Genomic DNA, 10,972 nt, shown 5'->3' with positions numbered 1-10,972 from the left:
TAATAATGGGTGTTACTTCCCTGTCATCCTGTGCTGAGCACAGCAGCGAGGTGCTCTCCCTTTTATGCTCCTTGGTGGTTCCCTGCCCTGCCTTCCTCCTTGCTACCCTGGTTGTAATTTCCATGGCAGGATAATTCTCAAAGTCAAAGTCATCTCTCTGGCTGACCTCAGGCTGCCTATATTTGTAATGCTATTAAAAGATGTTATGAAGAGATGAATGGTCCCTTTTTTCCAGGATGTAGTATTTATAGCATGCCACAAGCAGGTAACTCATGTAGAGCTAGCCGAGTTACTGGAGCCCCTCTCTCCTGGGCTCACTGGTGTGCTTGGCAATAGTTGCACGTTCTTGGAAAAGGAGAACTGAGAGACATCCAGTGCCAGGCGAAGTCTTTCCTTGCTGCAACCTCACATTGCCTAGAAAATGCAGCATAGGCTCGTGTGACATTTCCACGACACGAAGTGCACCTCAGGACAGCAGCTCGGGTTACCGTTCTTTAGAAGGAGATACTGGAGCTGGGCCACTTGGCATGCTTTCAGGCATCCCAAAGACTTTCTGGGAAACCCCCTTTCACACGGAAAACCAGAGGTCTGAACCGCACCGCCTCAGCAAGACGGGGCAGATGTGGTTATTCCCAGATGACCCACCTGCAGCTGGAGGAAGCGATGTGCTTGGTACAGGGCGGGATGGCATAAAGCATCTAAGCAACGTGCCTCGAGAGCGAGGCTATCTGCAGCGCCCTGCCTCTCGGGGCTGGCTGTCGGGACAAGCACCGCCAGCTCTCCCGGCGGCGGGGCCGTGCTGGAGGCGGGGCGGGAGAGGGCGGGCGCTGCCACGGTCCTTCCCACGGCCCTTCCCAGGGCCCGGTCCGCCGCGGCCCGGGGCGCTCCGCGGGGTGGTGCGGAGCGGTGCGGACCGGAGCGCCGTGCGGGTGTGAGTGTGAGCGGCGCCGGCCGCTGCCAACTTTCCCGGGGCAGGATGGCCTCCAATTTCAACGACATCGTGAAGCAGGGCTACGTGCGCATCCGGAGCAGGCGGCTGGGGGTGAGTGCTGGCACCTCCCGGGCTCGCACCGGCCTCGGGCTCGCTTCTTTTTTTATGTTTTTCCCCTTCCACTCCTTTGTCCTTTTTGTTTTTGCAAAGTGGGCTCAGTGAGTGTCTCCGCAGGGGAGACATGAGACAAAAAATTGGGGGGAGGGGGAAAATAATAAAGGCACCCAAATGTGTGTGTGTGTATATAAATATATATGCGTTATATATATATACCCGTGTGGTATATCTGTATCTTTGTATCTTTTTTCCCTTCTCTCCCGCTGGGAGATGGGTTCGCTGCCCACCCGAAGCCTCGGCTGCTTCCACCGCCCGGCTCTGCCCTTCGTACCCCGGCAGCCGCCGCCAACGTGGGGCCGGAGCCGAACGGCTGCCGGCGAGGGAAGCGCGGAGGGCTCGTACCGCTGGGGAGGGACCGGGTGTCCGGGAGGAGGACGGGGGCTGGGGGTGCCTGTGCCCCCGGGATGAGGTCTGCCGGTGCGGGGAGCCCTAGGCAGGGGTGAGAGCTGAGAGCGGTCGGTTGCTGCAGGGGTCCTGGGAGGGGGCTGTTGCAAATCATGGCTTTAAGGTCTTGTGTGGGACAGATGAAAACCTCGTGGTACCTTCAGGGCTTTTAAGTTCATTAGAGGTGCAAAAAATTAAAATCTAAAAAGCTCCCTTTAGCTCCTTATTTATTTTTAAACTTACTTTAAAGCTGTTCTTTCACTAGCGTGGCGTGTTCCTGGGTTCATTGCCAGGTACTAAGTGGGCAGGAGTGGCAGGGCAGTTCCTTGCAGTACCTGGTTTGGCATCTGCTCTTCTAAGGCAGGGGCTGTTCACGGGCTGCTGCTGCTGCCCGCTCCCCTTGAGCGAGCTGCCAGAGCCGCTCCGGCGTGCTCTGCACCTTCGGCCTCCATTGGCGAGCCGGCACGGCTGAAGGAGGGAGGCTTTGTGTTTATATCATGTTTAAATTGATGTATCTGCCTCTCGGGACAGGAAAGGAACTCATTTCTTGTGTTTACTGAGAATTGATGGGTTGGCAATTCTCAATTGTTCGTAGCTTGAGTTTTGCATCAAGATTTATTATGGGGGAGAAGGAGAGGGTGCAGGGTCATCTGAAAGCTCTTGCCGGCCTATTACAGTTGTAGTTTCATTCTCTTGCTGTATCCATGCTCAGTGCTTCTCTGCAGTTTTGGTAACTTGCATTTCCCTGAGGAGTTGTTTGGAAACTGGACAGCATTTTAAAGTATTCCAGCAGGCTGTTTTTCTTGTATGTGGACTTGCAGGCACAGTTTATTCTTTAAGAACCACACGATCCTGTGGCAGATGGAGATAATCTCATTATGAGGCAACTTGTAGTAAATTTGGCAGAATTAGTGTATTTTAACTATCCTTTCATTACTAAATGTACATTAGTATTCAGTTTGCTCCGGTGTAAATGAAGAGTGACGTTAAACTTTGACACTTTTCCATACTGTAACAGTGAAATCCAGTGGTCATGTGAATAAGGCACATCTCACTCTGAGCAAGGTGTAAGTTCTGGTAATGCCTTTCCTTTACTAAGGCTTTCCAGAATACTTTGAGGGTGGTGGTGGTGGTGAAGTGTCTAGTGACCGCTTAATAGACATGCACTTGACAGGTGAATGCAAAAATAGAGGGAGAAATGGAGAACAACATTGAGTCCGTGGAAATGATACAAATATTGAATGTTTTCTTTGAAAAGACAGTTTCTTTATTTGATCTCATTCCTTCCAGTTCCAAAGGCTGTGTCGTTATCAATGGCTGGAAAGCGTGAAAGAGTTGGCGGAAAGCGCTTTTGTGAAGGAATCCAAGCAGACTCCCAAAGAGTTCCCATGGCCGTAGATCTGTTAAACTGCATAGCCCTGAGTTTGCTGCCCTAAGCAGCTCTTTGCGGTGGGCATGCTGTCCCGATGGCTTTCCAGTGCTGTGGAGAACATTAGGAGGAAGGTATTAGCTGCAGTGACCTGGCTGTCACTGCTTTGCATCTGGAGAAGAGGCCTTTGCTATGCAGGAGAGGTGACCTATTCAGATCTAGCTGCTCTCTTTGTTTGGAGATAGCAGTTTCACCATCAGTAGTGCTTTTCTCTCCTTGTAGTTCTCAATTTAGAGTATTGGCCCACAGCTTAAGGACAGACGATTGAAACATGGTTGCAGGTTTCTTCGTGTAACTTGTGTTTCCTATAAGCTGCTTAAAAGTGCAATGCCCTAATTTACAACACCCCAGTAGAAGTATATAATGTGATTAACCCCAGTTCTTTAAATGCAGGACAAGCTTGTGCTGCTTGCGGCAACATTGGAACTGTCAGCACCCACTTCTCCATACGCAGCCCTAGCTAAACGCTATCCTTTCTCCTTTGTGTGTTTTCCTCTTTGGTGAGGTGTGTATGTGCACAGCGGAGCACCTGGGGCTGCCACCTGGTTTTAGCAAGAGCTTGAATTCAGTCTTACTCAGGGGTTACGTGAGCTTGGCTTCTTCAGAGGGGAAGGAACTATGCAACCAGCTTTCTATATGGCAGCTCTGTTGGGAAGGGCGATAGGACACCCAGGCGCTGGAGGTGGGAAGGGAAAAAACACTTTAGACCTTAAAATACTAACTTTTAAAGAACTTTCCCACACTGAAAACATTAGGAAGGACCAGCCTACTTCAGCCCCATGTAGGACTCCTGCTTATTTGAGAAGGGTTTCAATACTCTGTGTGTGGTGGAATGCAAGTGGGAGTTATTAAAGTACATTCCAATATAATGGTGGCACAGCTGTAATCAGTGCATTGTCTTTTCAGACTGAATTCAGCTCCTGGGTTTTTCTCTGCAATGCTATGGTAATTCCATCTCCAAGGGAACTAGGAACAGAGCTTGTATCTACAAATTATCTCAAGAAATGACTTTTCTGAGTAACTGGGGTGCAGGTGCTCCATTTGGAAAGAAAGGGGTTCAGAGAATCAGCTTTCTCAAAACCAAAGAAAACTGACAATTCCAGTGGGCGCTACTTTGTAATTTCAAGATTGAATTTTGTACCTGGACTGTTTTTGCGCACTTTAAATATGTAAATTTAATTTAATATTATTTAATAGAATGGTTTCCATAGCAACATTTGTATCACATGTGTTTTCTGCAGAGCCAAATATATTCGGGAGAAAGTGCACTCTTCCTGATTCTTTCCATCCTTATAGGGAGAAAAATAATTCCCTCAGCCAATGATTTCCCTCTGTTCTGTCATTAGCAGTGACACAGAGGAGGTGGTGTGCTAGAAAACTGCTGACAGTGTATAAAAGCACAACCTTCCAGAGTTCCTGAAAACAAAAGAAACCTGCTTTGCTCTGTGAGCAGTGCTTCCATCAGTGACCGCTGGACCTGGGTTTTGGGATGGAAGGTACTCTGTTGGGCTGAGTGCTTTTGCCTGCAGTCATCTTTCATCTGATTAAGTGCTTTCTATCTACCTATGAAACAGAGGAGTAATTTTATGGCCTCTTTACTGGAACAGGCTTTTTTTGTGCTTATGATTTTCAGATAATGTCTTTTCTGAGATACAGATGTGACCTTTCTGAGGGGGAATATATTACGTTGATATTTCCTCTCCTTAATGAAACAGCTAGTTCTTGTGTTTTCATTTTAAGAATGGGTGGATGTGTGCTGCTTGCAAACACGCTTGAGCTTTCATTTGAGATTGAACTGGCTCAACTGAGTGCACAAATAATAAAAAATCAAAGCAGGTACACATCTTTGAACTAAATGGCCTTTGTTGCACTGGTGAGCCTGAAAAGCTTTAAAAGGAAAGGGGCACTTAGTAGCCCTCTTTGAGGTGCAGCCAGCTCACCTTTCCTCATGGGCTGGGAAAGTAGTGTCTGTTGGTTGCAATCTCATGCTTCTGTTGAACTCCTTGTTGTCAAGGCTTAGCTTACCCCTCCTGCGTGCACACCTAAATTCAGGTTTGCTGGAAGCCGCGTTTCAAGTTGAGCAAGCATTATGGAGCACAGGAGCTGCTCTAAGGATACTCTACTGCCATAGTCGAGATATAAGGCAGAAATGCATGCTGGAGGCTCAAAGAGAAGGCAAGTGATGTTCCTGAAGCCTGTTCCTCCAGGTACAGGCAGCAGCATTGGGAGTGCTGGTGGTGTGGCACCAAGAGGTGCTGGCTGCCCTCCTGCATGCAGGGCTTTGAGGACGATGGTGTTCCCCTTGGAAGACCTTGCGGAATTTGCAGGCATCTGGCCTGTCCCTGTCTCTTGATGTATGGGAGACTGCTGGAGCAAGATGCCATGGGGTTAGCTGTCAGCCCCAGTTTCTGGTATGCCGGTGGGACACTTGGAGTGTCTTGCTGCATTAGGTGATGAAGTACTGTTAGTGTCAGAGGGAAACAATCTCTTCGATGAACAGCATCTGCCTTAAGCTGTCTGCAGCTAAAAGCCAAATAGTGCTGATGAAACAGAAATGCCTCAGAGAACCGGCTGAGATGTGCTGCTGGTGAGATGTCTCTGTTAAGGGGTTGTACACAGTCACAGCTATGCAAAGCCTTGTAGAGTCTGGTTTGGCTCTGCACGATACTTGATTGACTAGAAAACGTTGGCTTCCAAAAACTTTCACTCTGACTTGCTTGGAAACCAGGTATCTTCTTCCTGATAGAGAAGAAGATAGAGGGTTTGCTGTGGTGGCTTACATGTTGCTGCTTTCTAGGAGCGGTAGAATATCTTTCTGAGCATACCTTAAGATGATACAAATATGACTGTACTCTTTCTCTCAAGCTTTGTCTACTATGAACATATCTGGCTTGTGTCAAGTATTTCTATTGTATCTCCATCTCTCAGGTAGGTATATCAAAATGTGAGCTTCATTCTGTGTACTGTGATGCTTGACCTGCTGTGGTGCAAGGTGGATCAAAGCTCTGCATGTGCAATGTGAGGAGGCTGTTACTGAACAATCTTCCAGGAAAAATCCAACAGCAAGGATAGACAGCATCTTTCAGATTTTTAAGGCTTAAAAATAGATATGGAGCCATCTACACTAGTTTGTGCTCTCATGTGCTCTTCCCAGTGTGCAAAATTCCTGATGCTGAAGCAATCTTTGTCTATCTTGTCAATAAAACTCTTAAAACATCTTTATTCTGGGAGACTTTTGATGTAAGAAGTCTATGCCATAATCTAATATAAATCCAGGTTGAAATAAGGAATTAATTATGGTTAAAAAAAAGTGAATGTACAGTTGTTGCATGCTTATTTCTTTCATTATAAAGCCAAAAGAAGGGTAACAGTTGTGATGCTTTCTGCTTCAGCAAACTTCTCTTTAGCATTGAAACCATTTCTGTTCCCTGGTTATTCACAACATATTACTTTAGGTCGTCTGTCTCTCAATTTCATAGTGAAGATGCAGGAACTGGAGCTGCAAAACAACTTTAGCTCTCACAGACATAAAAGTAGCTCTTCTCTACAGACATAAAGTAGGCTTCCCAAGCTTCAGTGCATGTTTTCACAGAGGATTCAAGTAAACACTAAAGATCATATGTACCTAACAGGAGAATAGGGAATGCTGAAACAATTTGCATATGAAAATTGAGGTGACCTGTATTCTAGAAGAGAATGGAGTTTTTTCCTTTATAAAAGGCAGGGTTATTAAAATTAGAAACGTGTAGGACATATGCTGCTCAATTAATATACATAGGTTACTGCTTCTGCATGGCAGAGGTACTTAAAACAAATAGTCCTGGCAATTTGTTAGAAAAGCCTTCCAAAGTATTTATCTTTCTAGAACATATACTATGCTAACTAGATACATTGGATGTTTACAACCCAGAAAAACAATCTGAACACTAAAAATAATGTGTGCTGCTCTCAGAATTGCACATTATTAACAGGCAGCCTGATTTATTTTATTATTGCTATGATTTTTATGAAGTTATTTCATGCATGTGGAGGTTTGGAAGTCTGCTCCACAAGTTTGTATCACTATCAAGTTATTACAGGCTATTAAAAACACTCCTTTGGGAGTATCCATTGACTTTAATGGAGCTGTGCTAACAGCCAAGTGTCTGTTCCTAAAAATGCAGGTTTCTGTAGAGGTTTCTATATCTGAATGAAGCTCACGGTGAGGAAAAGAGGGGTAAAGTGGAACTTTTCTTTACCTAGCAATCTGTTTCTTGTACCTCTGTCTGGCAGAGGAGACACTGCTAACAGATTTTTGCAGAATGCTTCTCCTGAGGTATCTATGACTTTGCACTTACAGAGTGAGGCACAGACCAGTTCTTGCAGTCGTATCTGTTTAACAACACTTCTAATTAAATCTGCAGTCTACACAGCCTGCTCTGGGGTTGTCTGTAACCCCATCTGCTGGAGGCACCTCTTTGTTATGCAAGGAATGATCAGCCTCATCTGTCTATTAGAGTGGGTCCTCCATGGAAATTTGGGCAGGACCCAAGAATAAGATCTGAGCACCCAGCGTGAGGGTTGACAGGGTTTTAGAGCTGAAGCCCAAAGTGCAATTCTGATAGTCCTTGCGCTTGTCCATGGGAGTCCCCTAAGGACATGGAGATCAGCCATTGTCCTCCAGGTTTCAGTCATGGCAAATACCGGGTTGTCCAACATCTGATGTGTTCCTGCAGTCCTGTCTGGGAGGTTTCTGTTGTCATCCTCTCATGGGGCTGAATCTTCTGGGATCAAATGTGTAGAATGGAGTTGTAAACTATGGGTTTAGTTAGCTTTGTGAAAGATGGAGAAACTTTTGCCCATACGTCTAGCAACAAGGTTATTTGAAGAGCTAAAGATGAGCTGAGCTCAGCGCAGACCTCTTCCTTCCAATTGTTTCTTTGCAGGGCACTTCCCTGGCTGTACTGGAGGCACTGTGGGTCAGGGCACTCAGCCTTTCCTCCTTGCTGTCCTTGCCCTCAATGATGGGGAAGCATAGTTTGGGGTGTTTTTTGTGCCTCTCCAAATCAACTTAGGCATGATGAAGTGATTTCTCATTACAAGGGTGGCCTAATGCAAGTGCTGAATGTTACTGGAAATGTGGCTGCTAAGTAGGGTCTGATTTGGAGTGGAGAGAAGGAGAAAAATCAGAAGCTGTACTTCTGAAAGCTGCTGTATTGATGCCATTGATCTCGCTGGTGCAAGGATCACATTAACATATAGTAGAAAAAGTTTGTGTGGGTGACATTGTTCTGAACACTGTTTAACACTGATCTGAACTAGCTTAACCAAGTTCAGTAAAGTCCTGATCATGGTGAAATCAGGGAAGTAAAAATTAGTAGGTAACAGTGACTGGGTCTCTTCTGAAAGACGTGACTACTGGAACTACAGCAGTAGACTTGTTCCCTCTTTAGTATTAACCTTGTTGAGGTCAGAAACTAGATCTGTGCGTGTCAATTTTCTTTGCTTGATGGGTCTGACTAGCCCAAAACCTCTTAATCACATCAGTGTGAAGGAATGTGGTGTAAGTGGTGTCCTCCAATGCAGAACTAGGGCTTTCCTGGCCAACCCCAAATTCCTAATAGCTTAGTGTTTGGTTTGTGACAGAGGAGGGAGCTGACTTCTTCAGCACTGTTGTAACTAGTTGCTTGTTTCTAGGAAATGCTTGCTGAAGTGGAGTAATGTGAGCAGTACTCAAATAATCCTGGGTTAATTTAAAAATGCAATGGAAAAAAGTTGCTCTTAGAGTTTCTGGACTGCCTGCTTCTTACTTTGGTTAATTCTTTACCAGCAATATTAGACACTTGCCTAAAATTAGAAGGATGTTAATTTCTTGTGTATTTCAGTACTATTGCATGAGAACTTAGGTGTTGGGCAGTGGCCATATGCTAGGTTTAAGTGGGAAAATACCACAGTTTTGTGCTATAGACCTTTCCTCAGGAAGTTTAGCATTAGCTCTTACTGCATACTCTTGTTTTAGGACTAGATGGAAAAAATTGTGATTCATGCGTAGAAGTTTGGAAAAATTTTTGTATGAAGTTTTGGACTTGTGCACTCCAGGCTTTTTTTTTTTTTAAACATCAGCAGAAATTCTTGATTGTCAAAAACTGAAAAGAGATGAAGCTTTCAGGTTCTTCTATTCTTGATTTTAGTTAAACTGACTTCTGTAGAAACTTCATTGAGAAGATTGGTGTTGAGCATTTAAAATGACATGTACTTTTGCAAGTTTTGCTTAGCACTGTTTCTGTGAAACCCTGTGGGAGGAGAGGTAAAATGGGGGAGAGACAATCTGCAGGACTAGAACCATATGGTTAAAAAGATTGGCGCTTCAATAAGCATGCCAGAAAGTTAATATGGGGGTTTTAGAGTACAAGCTGTGAAAAGTGGAAACAAGAATAATGTAAGGCTGGGGAGGGGAGGGGGGGGCAGGGAAGGGAGAGAGAAGGAAAAGGTGTCTGCTTATATCTACATTTGAAGCAGCATTATTAATAAAACTCTTGTGTTCACCTATACAGCTCCTTTCAGTCTGGCAGCATTGAGACAGGGAAAAAATGAACAGATTTCTCATGTATCAACTTCAGCCTGCAAGGTATTAAGCCCATTGGATAGTCATATTTTTAGACAACTGTTAAATAAGGTGTTGGAACATATTCACAGATATTAACATTTCTTACTGCTTGGAACTTGTCAGTGGCAGCAGGGAGGGGATCCAGGGTATTGCTTAGAAAGTTTGAGCTTTTATCCTCCAGCTGATGAGGAGAGGAACACCAGTAAATGTCATTCAAGACCTAATGAAGCTCCATCTGGCTGCTGGCATTGGGTCTATCAGCCCCTGAGCAAGTCCTCTTTAGACTTCTTCTGGCACAAAGTTAATGGAATTTGAGTCCAAGTCAGTATGTATGTTGAAGGGCTTACCTTTGGAACTGAAGTAGAGGTTCTCAAAGCAAAGAAGTTGAGTGGGAGAAAAATGAGCAGTGCTTGTCATTTTGGAGCTGCTCACCTTGTGTGATCCATGTGTTAGAGGTCCAGGGTGTTCAGCCCTGTGTTCTGGATGAGTTAAAAGCAAGTTTTGCAACAAAAATTAAATTTTATGTCTTCTCTTAAGGTATCTTAATTTTTGCTTCGTGAAAATGGGATGGAGAAGCAAGGGTCTGATATCTTGCCCATGGCACCCAGTTTTTATCAAACCACTTTTCCTATTGCATTTCATGTTAGGGCATCATCTGAATTTGTTTTGGATATCACTCAGAGCCCAAGCTATGGTTCTAAACTGAGCTGGGAAAGCTGGAAGTTTTTGTATCTTAAAAATAGGTAAATCTTATCTTTAGGATTGTGTGCAGAGAAACAAAAGAGAGCCTAATTTGGTTCATAAAAACCCACCACCACAATCCCCCCAAACAAGCCTAAGAACTGTTCCAGTTTCTCTCCAAGAGGCAGAAGATGTGAGATTATGCAGATCATGGTTTGGAGTATGAAATTCCTGTTTTGACAGTGGCCCTTTTTAGGAGCAGGAACAGCTTTTCTTGTGCTTCCCAGCATATGTTTTCTGGCAATTTACCTTTCACATTCTTCTTTAGAAGGTGGGCTTAGCTTGTGAAGCAAACTAGTAAACAAGTGGTTCTTACTCATTTGCTATCTTGTTATAAAGATGGAGTTTTCATTTTAACAGGTCTAATGCAAACCTGACCAGAACACCCTTTTTCTTCTGCTTTTAATTCAGATACTTCCCTCATCTTCTTCCAGTTGTTGGTCCCAGTTCTGCATGATGACTATTTGCTCTTCCTTTGCTAGACAAATATCTGTACGGTTTCTGCATACGAAAGAGTATGCCAAGTACAATTTAAAAGGCAATGAAAGAAAAAGAAAACCCAATTACAAACAGGTGAAATTTAGTCTTTTGTGATTTTGATGCCTTTTCATCATCAATTTGTTACACAGTGTGAAAGTAATTTTCCTGCTGGTGTATGTGGGCATTACCCTGAAGTTAGATCAGTGACAAATTACCATTTTTGCAGTGTTTGTGGAGACACTTG

The 10,972-nt window shown here is 44.5% G+C and overlaps 1 protein-coding gene across 4 annotated transcripts in view; it reads left to right on the top strand.

The window, feature by feature from the left end:
- Positions 1–803: 803 nt before the first annotated feature.
- The window catches only part of DOK5 (docking protein 5), a 44,447-nt gene continuing 34,278 nt past the window's right edge, over positions 804–10,972 (top strand). For 3 of the 4 annotated variants that reach the window (XM_030503243.2, XM_030503244.2, XM_030503242.2), the window contains exon 1: positions 840–1,042. In XM_030503243.2, the coding sequence (XP_030359103.1) occupies positions 977–1,042 (66 nt within the window). In that variant the 5' untranslated portion in view covers positions 840–976. Of the gene's footprint in view, positions 1,043–10,972 lie in introns of all 4 variants that reach the window. The other variant, XM_030503245.1, reaches the window with a different exon arrangement.

This window comes from Strigops habroptila, chromosome 13, assembly GCF_004027225.2.
Source record: "Strigops habroptila isolate Jane chromosome 13, bStrHab1.2.pri, whole genome shotgun sequence".
NCBI lineage: Eukaryota > Metazoa > Chordata > Aves > Psittaciformes > Psittacidae > Strigops > Strigops habroptila.
The sequence above is the reverse complement of the archived record's forward strand: the minus strand, read 5'-3'. Positions and strand labels throughout refer to the sequence as shown.